At 47.4% G+C, this 13,496-nt stretch overlaps 1 protein-coding gene across 5 annotated transcripts in view; it reads right to left on the bottom strand.

The window, feature by feature from the left end:
- The window catches only part of ZNF536 (zinc finger protein 536), a 351,144-nt gene that overhangs the window by 15,965 nt on the left and 321,683 nt on the right, over positions 1-13,496 (bottom strand). For all 5 annotated transcript variants that reach the window (XM_049863979.1, XM_049863975.1, XM_049863978.1 and 2 more), the window contains one exon: positions 7,271-7,423. In XM_049863979.1, the coding sequence (XP_049719936.1) occupies positions 7,271-7,423 (153 nt within the window). The remainder of the gene's footprint in view (positions 1-7,270; positions 7,424-13,496) is intronic.

Raw genomic sequence — 13,496 nt, 5'->3', positions numbered from 1 at the left:
ACATCTCTAGAAAAGACAACTTTGCTATAAAATGTGTAATAAAATTTAAAAAACATCAGTTCATCATTCCAGTGGACTGATGAAAGTATCGGAAGCACCTTACATAAAACCAGCTTCTGACTGACGTATGTGTAAGATGTATGTTCAAACTTGGAGTATCACTGATGACTTTTCCAAAGCCGTGAGTCCTACTCTTTTAGAAATACATGACCGGGTGGTTTTATGAGTTCATTGTACCTAATTTCACATGTTTTTCATCCTTCTGCACTTCATATGCCAAAAGAGCCTTCACTTTTCCAGGGCGTGAGTGTGGAGCCATTCGGGTTCCCAAGAGCGCCTCTCTGAAACTAACAGGTGAGTTGGTATTATTCCCTTCGGAACTTCCTTTATCACACTTCTAAGAAGTACTTCATGCTTCTAAAGTTTTGTTTTTGTTTTTTTTTTTTTTTTGCTATATCTCCAAAAGAATTGTGTTCATTTTTAAGTCAAGTAACTATTTTCCTGTGTTTCACCCCCTCTTTGATATTTATTTAGTCTTTCTACGTGTCTTTACTTAGCTAATACCAGGAGAGATAAATATGGTGGTGTCTTTGCAGCGAAGCTTCAGTACATTAATATAAATTGTACACTAATTCCCCCAAAGCATATATATGTTGTAAACCTGAAGACTTTTCACACAGCTGCTTATTGCTAAACAGTGCCTTGTCCAGAAGGGGACAATCTGTGTCTCTAATTGCTGTCACTGAAGCCGAGATTCATTATGTGACTTTCCCATTAAAATGTGAGCATTAATTTGTATAATGAAATATCACCCACTGCAGTGTTCATTAGCCGTGCCCTACTGTATACCGCACATTGTTAGCTACCTAGAAACTGTAGTTAATTTCACTAATGGATATTTCCCTACTTACTGTTGGGTTGGAAATTTATACTGTAACATTACCTCTTAAACTTTTAAGAAAATTTAAATTCAATCAATTATTTTCAACAAAAGTTGGGGATGTCATTAAGGCAGCCAGAGCAAGGAGGAGGCTGTGGAGGAATAAAATGGGTTTTCAGTTCATCTTAGAAATAGAAAAACAATGGAATGTTAATTCAAAACAAAACAAACAACAGAAAAAGAATCATCTCTTTTTTGGGCCGGGCAGATTTTTTTTTTTTTTGCCATTACTCCGGTGGTTATTCCCCCCTAAGTTTGGACAGCAGCACAAACTCTTTTTTTTTTTTTTTTTAAGAAAAAGAAATGGGAAAAGCACACGTTTTTAACCAACCCACTTTCGCAAAGTGTTCAATATGCTTTTATAAATGTTAAACAGCCTGGTTACCTCACCCAGAAGAGGAATTAGACGTGTATCAAAGCTAAGATACATATACACAGGACACAGGACACAGGCCCCGGGATTAGGCCAGCTAAACATTTGTTTCTACTGGCGTTTATGACAAGTCAGCATTTGGGAAGCTCTTTGAAGACGAAAGTCGGTTTCCAAGAAGGCACGAGGAGTTTCATTTCATTTCATTTCAGTGGTACCAGCAAGGGGTTTCACCCCACCTTTCATCCCAGAGGTCAGGGCATCTCTTCACAGGCAAGCACCCATTTCCCTGACATGCTGCCTCCCTAGCCTCATTGTGCTGGTGGAGAAACTGAGGCATGCAGGGTCAAGGAGGCCTGGCCACTGGCCAGCCCGAGTTACAGGGTAACGGAGCGCCCAGAAAGCACAGTACTTTCCTTTTAAATCACCGGGAGGCTGTGTCAAAACACCTGGTGGGTGCCTGCCACTTCTTTTCCTCCTGCTGGTTATGGTGTTTACCCCCACTGTCAATGAAATGCTGCATTATTTCCCTAAACGACACAAATGTCACCCTGAAAAGTAACAACAGCAATACAGCGCAGTGGTTAGGCAGACAGATTCTGAGTTAGGCAGATCTGGGTTATAGTCCATCATCCAACACTGGGCAACATCTCTGGGACTCAGGGTCCTCTGTAACGGGGTGGAGGGGGGAACTGTGAGGATGAAGGAGTGAATTCCTGTATGCCAGGTAAAGCACAGTGCCTGGCGCATGTGAGTGCTGGTAAGTGGGGCTACCATTCCTATTCCCACTTTGGTACTTGCTGTTACAATGTCTCCATTGGCTGAATCTGCTTCCAGCCAGTGGCTGTCACGCTGTGTAGAAACAGCCTCACTCTTGATACGAGAGAACTCCTCACCGCCCTTTGGGGACCTCTTCCACAGTTCTCTTTGGTCCTGCCAGGAAAGGGAAGCAGGGTGCCTGGTGACAGATGCAGACAAGAGCCAAGGAGGCACCATGTGCACCCCACAGGAAGGGTAAGTCCCCCATCCTGAGGCCAAGCCCACCTCAAATAGCTGACACCGCTGCAAAACTGCTGGCTGCCTTACCCGTGTGAATCCATCCCCATAAAGAGGTTCCCAAGCCAGGGCCTGGGTGTGTAGCACATCAAACCCAGATTAATAAACCACTCGCATAATGTGAGAGGAGAAAAAACTAATGAGATTTATTTTTAATTAGTCTCAGAACTTTCGTGCCTCCAAGTTTTCACAAGTGAGGTTGCTTATTATATTTCTCTACAAAAGTCATCCCTGAGACAACAGTCCCTCTTGGGAAACACACAGGTGAGCCCACGAGGGAATGCAGCCTAGAGGCTCGCAACCAACGCACGGGGCCTTGCGCCCAGCCAGGAGCTTTGGTGGGGAGCGCACGGCCTGCCAGGCTTTCGGGGACTGATGAGCACCTACCTGCTCCCTATACATGTAACAGATGTATACACAGGACCCCCGAGTGTCCTCAGGCACTCAGCTCCCTAAGGTGGGGCTGCAGGAGGGGGCCGTGAGAAGAAGGACCCAGTGCAGCTGTGGGCAGAAGGTAAGGAAATTACTGCTAGGCCTTGGAGGAGGCGTTGGGGATCCCGGCTCCCCTTGCACATTATGACTAAATATTTGCTGACGCAGCTCCTTTCCCAGCCTGCACTGGCTGGCTCTGAATTCGAACCATCAACATTGTGCTCTAGAAGAGAAACTGCACATACCCATGAACGAATGGATCCTGTTTCAAAGAGGGGAGAGGTTCAGCCTCCCCTGGGTTGGCCAGCAATCAACACCTTCCCTGTCAGGAGCCAGATGGGGCAGCCTCTAGGATCTGACTGGCTTTGGGGTCTCTGCAGGCCTGCAGCCCCCTCCTCTTCACCCCTCGTGGATCTGGTTGAAGCCCAGTGGGTAATGGAAACATCCTAGCTACCTGAAGCCTCTCCCCAGCCCCCAGGTGTTCAGAGAAGCCTGCCTGGTGTATCTACTCAGCACCTCTCTAATAAACAGGTGTTGGGAGAAAAAGAGTAGTAATTGAGTTAATGTAGTGGAGAAAAAAAGGATAGTGGTTTTTATCAGTCAATGCTTTACGATCATGAATCCTAATAAAGATGGAGTAGGACAGAAAAATACAGAGAATGTGCCACCTAATATCCCGCTCAATTAAAATGTATTTATTACCCATTGGATTTTTCAATGTGCTCATCTGGGTCCATTATAGAAAAACTTCAAAAGACAGCATTTTGGAAAACATGCATTTTTTTTTTTTTTTTTTTTTTTATCTCAGAGACCGCTGCCCTCTCGCCATGCTGTTTGGAAATACAAACTCAGAAGGACAGAGGGAAAGCCAGTATGGGGCATCGCAATGATGTAAGCCCTGTATTAAATCGTTTATTAATAGCTTGATTTTGATTTTTAATTACTGGTGTAATCTACACTTTTACATTGTCATAATGGATGTTTACTTGGGTGATTTATAGCATGTAACACTTTCTGCTCTATTCAAACGCACAAGTGCGAGCATTTTCCAACTTCTTTGTTCTTAGATAAAAAAAGAAATTGATCTTTATCTGGTTATAATTCTGCCTTTTAAACACTGCAAATGTTGCTTCCGGGGGGGCGGGTTGTGGCGCTTCCATGGCTTCTTTCATTTTCTCCGTTATTCTGAGAACTTTCTGGAATGCATTTGTCCATGGCCCTGTCTTGCCTCTCACAGTGTGCCTGACACAGTAACTACTGGGCACAAGCTATCAGGGAGAAACTTGGAAAAAATAATCTTTCCCAACCTTTAAAACTGCAAAAAGCAGGAGCTGTTTGCTTCCACTCCGTTTTATCAGGCCTTTTGCCAGTTTTGCTCCTACAAAAAAAAAGTTACCAGGAAATACTCTGTGGAGTTTTTCTGCTCTTATCCATGGCGAAGGTGATGGGCGTTGGGGCCAACAGGGTCAGCTAAGCACCTGGTCGGGAGGCACCACCTCTTTCTTTGGTGGCCCGCCCACTCTGGTAAGGTAAGCCACCACCTACCTGGGAAGCCTGGCTCGGATTCTGCATCTACGTAAAATAAAATTTAATATCACAAGACACCCCTGATCTCGGCTCCCCATTCCAGGGATCAACCTGATGGCAGGCACCTTGTGGTATGCCTCCGATGTCCTGCCTGGCATTCTCTTGGTCCCCGCCCCCGTCACCCCAGGCACCCCAGTTCCAACCTGGGGGGGAAATGGACACTAGCTTGGTCTAATAAAGCCAGATGTCTAAGGTGACTCCCTCAAGCCTGGTCATTTTTACTAATTCATTCATTCAGCAAGTCCTCTCTGAGCTCAGGCTCTCTTCTAGGTGCTGAGGTTCAGCTAGGCAATCAGACACAAGCCCATGTGCTCAGGGAGCTTACGTCCCACTGTGTGGAGACAGAGGAGAACAGAACATAAACACACAGCAGGTCAGAGGGGTGAGCGCTGTGGAGAGAAAGGAAGCAGAGACAGGGAGGGGAAGAGGAAGTGGGGGGACGGAGGTCCATGGTTAAACAGGTGGGGAGACCTCGTGAGAAGAGGCCACGGGTACCCGAAGCCTGCAGGTCAGGGAGCAAGCCAAGCAGGTATCTATCTGGCAGAGAAGTGCAAAGTGTAAAGACTCTGAGGGAAGAGCTCAGGGACCCCTCACCAAACTTCCGGGGTCTCCCACCTGCACCCAGAAATCCAGCACTTGGGGCATCACTGCTGTGCTATGGCCTCTGATGGGTTTCTGTGTCCTACCCTTCCGAAACGACCATGGGCTCCTTGGAGAAGACACCAGGCCCCCCCTACTGGGCTGTCCCCTCTGTGCCACCTTGCACAGTCCAGGGATGAAAAGAGGAAGATCCCCTTTATTCTTGCCTTTCTTCCTTCATGCAACCTTTCAGATGCATGTATTGTGTACCTACAATGGTGAGGTGCCCTTGCAGACCCTGGGGTACTACAGTTGAAACCATGGGCATTGCTGCTGCACTCTCAAACCTTAGACTGTATTTGGTGCGAGACAGAAGAAAACACACAACCAAACAGAACAGGAGAGTTTCAGAAAGTGTTATGTTTATGAAGAAAATAAAGCAAGGGCTGGGAGGGATATTTAGATGGGGGGGGTGGTCAGGGATGGTCTCTGAAGAGTTCACGTGGAAGAAGGACATTCCAGACAGATGGAATGGCAGGTACAAAGGTCCTGTGGCAGGAACTGACTGCGTTCAGAAACAGCAAGGAGGCAGGTGGGGTTTGAGAGAGGTGATCAAGCTAAAGAATGGCATGAGGCGGGGTCAGATCACACAGGGCCTTCTGGGAGAGTGATACAGCCTGGTTATCCTTGGCTGGGATAACCCCATGATGGGGCGAGTGCTCTAAGGCAGAGGGGCAATGCTCCACTGCACCCCAGGCTGTAAATAAAGACGGCAGGTGAGGACCCCCTGCCACCTGTGCTCAGGCTCCTTTGGGTGTCGGGGAGATTTGCAGGCACCAGGTGAGGTGCCAGGTGTGGGCTCCTCGTCTTTAATCACGCGGTGTGCATAGGGCTTGTATGCACTAAATATGCCTGCACGACCCTGTGCTTTATTGATTCCTTGGGAAATAGACGACAATTATTTTTGAAAATAGATGGCATATTTGTCTATCCTCTGAAGCAGCTCATACTCCGATAGATAAAGTGTCAGGAGGAAAATCAAAGAAAATGGAGGTGTCCATATCTCAGACAGATTTTATATATATATATATTGCAGTGTACAAACAACTAGCAGAAAAGCTAAAAGGGCCCATGACCAAGGGACAGAGGGACCAGAGGAGTCCTTCACTGGGAAGGGCTGGAAGGAGGCTGAAGCAGGAAAGGTGACCAGCGTGGCCCAGCACCTGTCTCCCACGGTTTGGGTAAGAGCACCTCCACTTTTCTTGGGAGGAAAGTCAGTGGAGAATCGCCCCCACTTTGTTCCATGGAGGCAAAAAAGGCTGACCGCATCTGTCTGGTTCCAAGTATGGCAGGTGACACAGGCTGGGCCAAAAGCCAGTCCACCCGAACTCCTAGGAGAGCTGCTGAATTCCCCTTTAGATGTAGGATAGTGTGGTCTGGGTTCCTGTCACCCAGGCACTTGACAGACTCCTGGTTAACACAAGGCTGAGGGCAGGGGCTACTTCTGTGCAGCAGAGGGAAGCCAGCAGCAGCTCCCTCAAGCCTCAAGATGAACAGTTCTGGAGAGGGTCCGGTGGTAGGTAGGGTCAGATCGCACGGGGCCTGCTGGAAGAGCAATACAACCTGGTTTATAGTCTGAAAAGAGCCCTCTTTGGCTTGGGATGATTCTGTGAGTGGGGAAGTGTCCCAGCAGGGGGGCCAGCAGCGCTATCACAGATGTGAGCCACATGGGATCTACGTCTATGTGTCTGGGTGTAACTTGGGAGAGTAATCCTTAAATAACAAATCCGGAAATTAGGATCAGTTAGATCTACACATCGGCAAATAGACAGGCCCACTGAGAACTCCACAGGGCCATTGGTGGCTCAGTGGTAGAATTCTCATCTTCCATGTGGGAGACCCAGGTTCTATTCCCGGCCACTGCACTTCATGTACAGCCACCACCCAGTGTCGCTGGAGGCTTGAGTGTTGCTATGATGCTGAACAAGTTTCAGCAGAGCGTCCAGACTAAGACAGAGTAGGAAGAAAGGCCTGGCAATCTACTTCTGAAAATCAGCCAGTGAAAACCCTAGAGATTACAACTGTCCGATCAGCAACTGATCCCAGGGATGCGGCAGGACTGAAAACCGGTTGGTTCTGTTGTACATGGGGTCACCACGAGTCGGGGGACGCCTCAAGGGCAGCACGGTGACAGGGAGAACCCGACGCTTTCAGTGACAGCACAGCTGCAGACCCGGGATGGGGCGATGGCAGAACGCAGGGCCCACCGCTCCGAGCCGTGTCCCCAGCCACACGCAGTCTCTCACCTGTGTGTATCCTCAGGTGGACCTTTAGGTGATGGGACGTCCGGAAAGTTTTCCCACAGTACGGGCAGTCCTTCATGGCCGAGCCCAGGCTCCTGTCGCGAAGCAGCGCGGGCTGCTGGACGCCGGTGGATCTCCCAGCCTCCTCACCAATGTCTGCAGCGGAGGAGAATTTCTCACATCACTTCAGCACATGTCAGAAGCTGTTCGCACCCAAACTGCTAACACCACATAGAGTTAAACATGTCAATACTACACCTGTCTATTTCATTCTTTAAATCTGACAGAATGCTGACAATTCATGTATTTTCTTGTTATTCTCTTAAATTATTTCATCTTTCCTATCATCATTTTAAGCAGCATATGGTACCTTTATATTGAACTGAATTAAACAAGAAAAGAAACAGCTGTGTCAGCAGCTGGTTTGATTTCTTCTTTTGCTTAGCTCCTATTAAATATTTTTTTTCCAAAAGTTTTAAAATGTTGGTGTTTGTTCAATCTGATTAATTTATAATATAGTCTAGCTGGAGAGCTCACTACAGGATCGCAATCAGATTGGCATTATATCAAGCAATAAAGAAAAAAAACGTATCTCAGCCGAGTCCCCAAGACAGGCAGACATGCAGCTATTTTGGGACAGGAAAGAAAATTATCCCAAACGGACCATTTCTCCCTTGTAGAATCTTGTATCCGTCGTTGGCTGGTGTAATCTCACGAAAGAGAGAAGAAAAAGTGTGGAAATGTCATTCCACAATTAGACCATGATAAACATATAGCAATACAGTCAAAGTCACGTGCAGAAACTCAGCTGCAAAACTCCTGTAAACTTGGAGCACCGCTGTTAAATCTTTGTGCAGTGGCTTGAGAGCTTCCTCGGTAAAGTATCAATACAAATTTTCCTTTCTGCTGTTATTTGTCATGTAACCCAAACTATTAAAAAATGGGATAAAATTTACATACGGCTGCCTTGTGCACAGAAACGCTGGGACACAATAGTAAACAAAACTGTGACAATATCAGGCGGTTGCAGGATATGGTACTGTGATACCCGAGGACTGGCATCACACTCCGAAGGTGCGACAGCAGCGGGGCAGGGTAGGGTCTGGAGTCTGCGGCTCAGACCAGGGAGGCAAGGGAGCCTTCTCCTTTGGACTCATTCCTTTTTCCTGCCTCCCAGGCCTTCCCAAACAGCTGGGAGCTGGTGGCCTGGTGCTGAATCCAAGCTCCTGAGGGCAGTGGAATCCTTGCCAAAGCTTCCAGCCTACTCTCTACACCTCGTGGTAAATCCCACTCTGAGAACAAGGGGACCTTCTGGGATAAGGAGCAGATCTGTGAGTACTGCAGAGATCAGAATGAATAAGAAGTGTACCTCCCAAGCAATGGAAAATGCAAATTGCTTTTATTCAGTAACATACATTCCTGGTGCTCTCTGCCAACAGCCAAAAGGGACAGACTTATAGACCTAGAACAAGATGACGGGAAGCCCATTTCTCTCCTATTTGGATGTTTGCTCTGAACAAGTTTGGAAACCCTTTGGCTTAGAACATCCTCTCTGTCTTTGAACTCACCACCACCAGCCATTGTCGAGTCGACTCCAACTCATGGCCACCCCATGTGTATTGGTAGAACTGTGCTCCAGAGGGTTTGCAATGGCTGACTTTTCAAAAATAGATTACCAGGCCTTTCTTCCAAGGCACCTCTGGGTGGACTCGAACTGCCAAACTTTCTGTTAGCGGTAGAGCATGTTAATCATTTGCGCCACCTAGGGATTTCGTTTCTGGACTATGTGTAATATAATATGTCAACCTGGAAAAGTCCTTGGAAAGCTCACTTTCAATCCTATTCTCCTCAACTCTTCTGCCCATCACGAGAAGAACTGTTCAAAAGATCTAATGGCCTGGCATTTTTCCTCATAATTTTGCAGAGATAGGAGGACTGGAGCCCTGGTGGCACAGTGGTTCAGCACTCAGCTGCTAACCAAAAGGTCAGCAGTTGGAATCCACCAGCCGCTCCTAGGAAACCCTATGGGGCGGTTCTACTCTGTCCTGTAGAGTCGCTCTGAGTTGGAATCCACTCTACAGCAGCAGGGTTGGCTTTTGGTTTAGAAGGACTGGGTCCATCCACATCTAGAGCTCAGCATCAGTCACCTCACACGACCCTCTAAATGAATGTAGAAAAGCCATCAAAGATGGCTTATTTATGAGGACAAGCAGTCGTAAGAGATGGTTGGGATGCCGCATCAGAAAACCAAATACTCCAGACACAGTCACAGTTGCCCCTCCACACACGGGGGTTTGTGCATACCAGGGGCTGCCATCAAGCTCTCCCGTAAAGAGGAAGTCTGCCAGCTGCCCAGAAGAGCAACGTCCTGAGCACCTGTTCCAAGTTGCCTACGCCTAGATTCAAATAACTGGGGAGCCACCCCCCACCTACTCCAATGCCAAACATGTGGACTTTGCCCTCCCAGCATTACTCAGCATTCCTTTTGCTGCGGTCTTCAGGTCATCTTAAAGCAACCATGAGTGTGATTAAAATTCTGCCCACATGCTCCTTGGAACATAGGTAAAATACACTCAGTTAAGCCACCACTCATCCATTGGTTTGTCATACTGAGGTGGCTTGTGTGTCGCTCAGATGCTGAAAGCGATGCCATCAGAATTTCAAATACCAGCAGGGCCACCGTGGTGGACAGGTGTCAGCAGAGCTTCTAGACTAAGACAGACTAGGACACGAGGCCTGGTGGTCTCCTTCTGAAAATTAGCCAACGAAAACATTATGGATCACAAGAGGACATTATCCAACTCTCTTGCCTTGGACATGTCATCTGGAAGGATCAATTACTAGAGGGGGGGCATGTTTGCTGAAGTAGAGGGCCAGCGAGGGTGTGGGGGACCTGCAGTGAGATGGATGGACACAACAGCCACAATGATGGGATCAAACATGATTGCGAGGGTGACGCAGGACCAAGCAACATTTCATTTTGTTTTACATAAGGTCGCCATGAATTGGAGTCCACGTGGCAGAAGCTAATGGCAACGTTTAAGTTAGGAGGTCAGTAGCTGTCAGTTTGGAGTAGTAGCGGAGCCTAAGTGTCCTGGATGTTGGCTTTCAGGATAGAGGTGCTCGTTCTGCTTTCAGCTGGCTGCCGGGCTTCAGGTTCCGTGATTTGCACTTGAGTACCTTCCATGAACGCTTGCTTCAGTGAAGCCCACCTGTGAGCAGGGCAGGGTGGCGGCTGTCAAACAGAAGCTGCAGGAGAGATGACAGAGGGTGTGTTTCTACCTTGGCTTCTGGTGCACGCTTGCCCAGGGCATGTTATAGGTGACCACACAGACAAGGCTGGCAGGCCACTCAGGAAGGCTGCTCAGAAGCCGAGAATGAGCAGACCCCATTCTGTGCCATTCTGTGTGGTGGCCTGTATCTGTCTTCCTTTTATCTTTCCATCATGGGTATGTGTGGCCCAATAAAAAGAATAAATTTGTAAGATAAACAGCTTTCTTTGCAGATTTAAGAGTCTAATTTTCATGTTATACAGAATTTTTTTTTTCTTTTCTTCTTTTTTTTTTTTTTTTTTTTGGAGAGCCAGAAGGCCTATAGCGTTTACTCTTAGACTAATCCTGCTGGAAAAACAAACTGTGAGCAACGATGAAGGAAAACTTGTGGGTGGTCCCAGGAAGTGTCCAGAGAGGCTGAAAGCCAAGTCCAGGGCAGGCCAAGGAGGCACAGCCCAGCTGCCAACCCTCACAGGCCCGTGTGGGTCTGTGCCTCCGCACGGAGGATCTCGGGCAGCACGCGGTGGGCTCTTCTGTGAAACAAGGGGCAGCAGTCGTGCTGGCCCCTCGACACTAGGGTGTCCCTGGGAATGGTGGCATTTGACTGCAGGCTGGGATGCTGTCTCCCAGCCTAACACACGCTCAGCCTGTTATGATGGAGAAATGGCAGAGTAGTAACTCCAGTGACGTCCGTTTCTTTTCTTGGCCTCACTAAATAATATGGAATCTTTTCTTCAGAAAGGGATGTCTTGTATGGATGCAACAAATAATATTTCAGAGGGACACAGGCTGTATTTGCCACCCTTCTAGAGTTCCAGCCAAGAACGAGTGGATTAAAATAGGTATCAGACAACTTGACCGGCTTTCTCCTGTTCCCATAAGCTAATAATGGTTTACTAAAAAGGGGGGGAGGGGAGGGGCATGGGCCCTTATCATTTTGAGTTGCCTTTCAAGAAAATGTTTTTTGAGGATGGGGAACATGAGACAACGGACCTCCCTAAGTTTGTCTTCTCAAGGTTAGAAACCATGTCTTCTACATTTTCATTTGTTGTTTTAGTTCTCTAAATGCATAGTAAGGCTGGCCTAGATCAATGGGGCACTAATGCATGGTGCTTTCCCTGAGTGGTCATAAAGGGAGGGTAGCAGGGGTATTCCACACCTGTGGGCCAAAGGTGGAACCAAACCAAACCTGTTGCCGTCGAGTCAATTCCCACTCATAGCGACAGTATAGGGCACAGTAGAACTGCCCCGTGAGGTTTCCAAGGAGTAGCTGGTGGATTCGAACTGCTGACCTTTTGGTGAGCAGCTATAGCTTTTAACCACTGCACCACCATGGCCTCTAGGAGGAACCAGAGGGATTAAAAACGGTCATGGATCATCTTACAATGCTCATCATCTCCTGAGCAACAAACTGGCAGTACCGGATAGACAAAGAAACAGATGCTTAGAGAGACGAACACACAACTTTTCCAAAGTTAAAGCCAAGACAAATTTAAAATACTACGGGTAGCTGCTGTCTGACGCCATCCCTGAGACCGGCCGTCCTGCAGTACACAGACATGATTTGAATTTATGTATCTCATTATGCACACTTAAACTTACTCGTATATAATATGTATACAGTGACTTTGCACATTGTGGGTAGATTTTCCCAGAGTTATCTTTAAGCACTGAGCTTCCTTAGTACATATTTGAAATAGGCTAAGTTCTCCTAGAAAGCTTGCTCAGAGGTCAGGAGGAAGATTCTTTCTCTTCTGGGTCCCGCATGTCTAGTTGTCCTGAGGCAAGTCCCTTCATGCTCTCCCCTGGCCTTGGTTCCCATCTGACCTGAAGGACTGGACTTCCTGGGGTCCTTCAGCTCTGACTTCCCATAATCCTTCCATCTGGAACAGCTCCAACCCTACCCCAGCTAGTCTTTGCCCACCGACTGCCCCTCCTTTTGACCTTCTATTTGCCCACCCCAGTCACACCCTACAGCCAAAGACGAATGAGTCCTAGAGGGGGGAGGAAACATCTGTGAAAGGAGCAATAAGTGTCCCCTAAATATCCCACATGCCCCTTACATTTCCCAACTTCCGTTGCACTAAGTGGAGACCAGGTGACTAGTTCCAGCCAAGGGATGAAGGTGATGTGTGTCACCTTCAGGCCAAGGTAGAGAAGAGACAGACTGTTCCTCCTTCACCTCCTCCTCCCTTTCTTCCCCGGCCACAGTCACTTTGGGACACAAAGGTCGAGTGGGTGGAATCACAAAACGGAGGGCGCGTGAATCGTTGAGTCACCAGATGGACAGGAGCCGACCCATATCAGACTTTGTATGAATGAGAAATAAATCTTGGTTTTGTTAAGCCACAGAGATTTGGAGGGTCGTTGTGGCGGAAGGACATCAGGAATTGACTAAGAAGAGTAAACCTCCTGCTGGTGAGATCTTCTGGGTTTAGACCCAATTTTCCAGGTAACTGTAGTAATTAACAGAATAAGAGAGAGAGAACAAGAGCCAGAGAGAGAGCCCAAAAGAGGCGGAATGAGACAGAAGAGAGAAATGGAAGAAAGGACCCTTTTTAAATTGTGCAGGTATTCTCAGTTTCCACTTCTTACCAACTGCCCGGCAGCCTTAGCCTTCATACGCGCAAGAGTATACTATGGAAAGCATTCCGTTAAAAAAATTATAATGATGATGGTGATGGAGCCCATACAGTGAATGGCGAGTTATCCACCAAGTTCACAAGGGTACTAGCTAACTGTAGCCTGGGCATTTACTACCTTGTGGCCTAAAATGCCATGGTAGTTTAACAAAAGTTCTAGTCTGACAGTAAATACATTTTCCCAGACAAGCTGCACAGTTACTGCCTTGGACAAGGAGCATCTCAAATGCACACCCTCGCTTCATTAATAAAAATAAAAATAATCTATGGACCCTAAGGGGTGAAGAGGCTGCTCAGCAAGACACTGAAAAATCT

This window comes from Elephas maximus, chromosome 21 (genome assembly GCF_024166365.1).
Source record: "Elephas maximus indicus isolate mEleMax1 chromosome 21, mEleMax1 primary haplotype, whole genome shotgun sequence".
Lineage (NCBI taxonomy): Eukaryota > Metazoa > Chordata > Mammalia > Proboscidea > Elephantidae > Elephas > Elephas maximus.
Note: the sequence above shows the minus strand (reverse complement) of the source record. Positions and strands in the feature narration are given on the sequence as shown.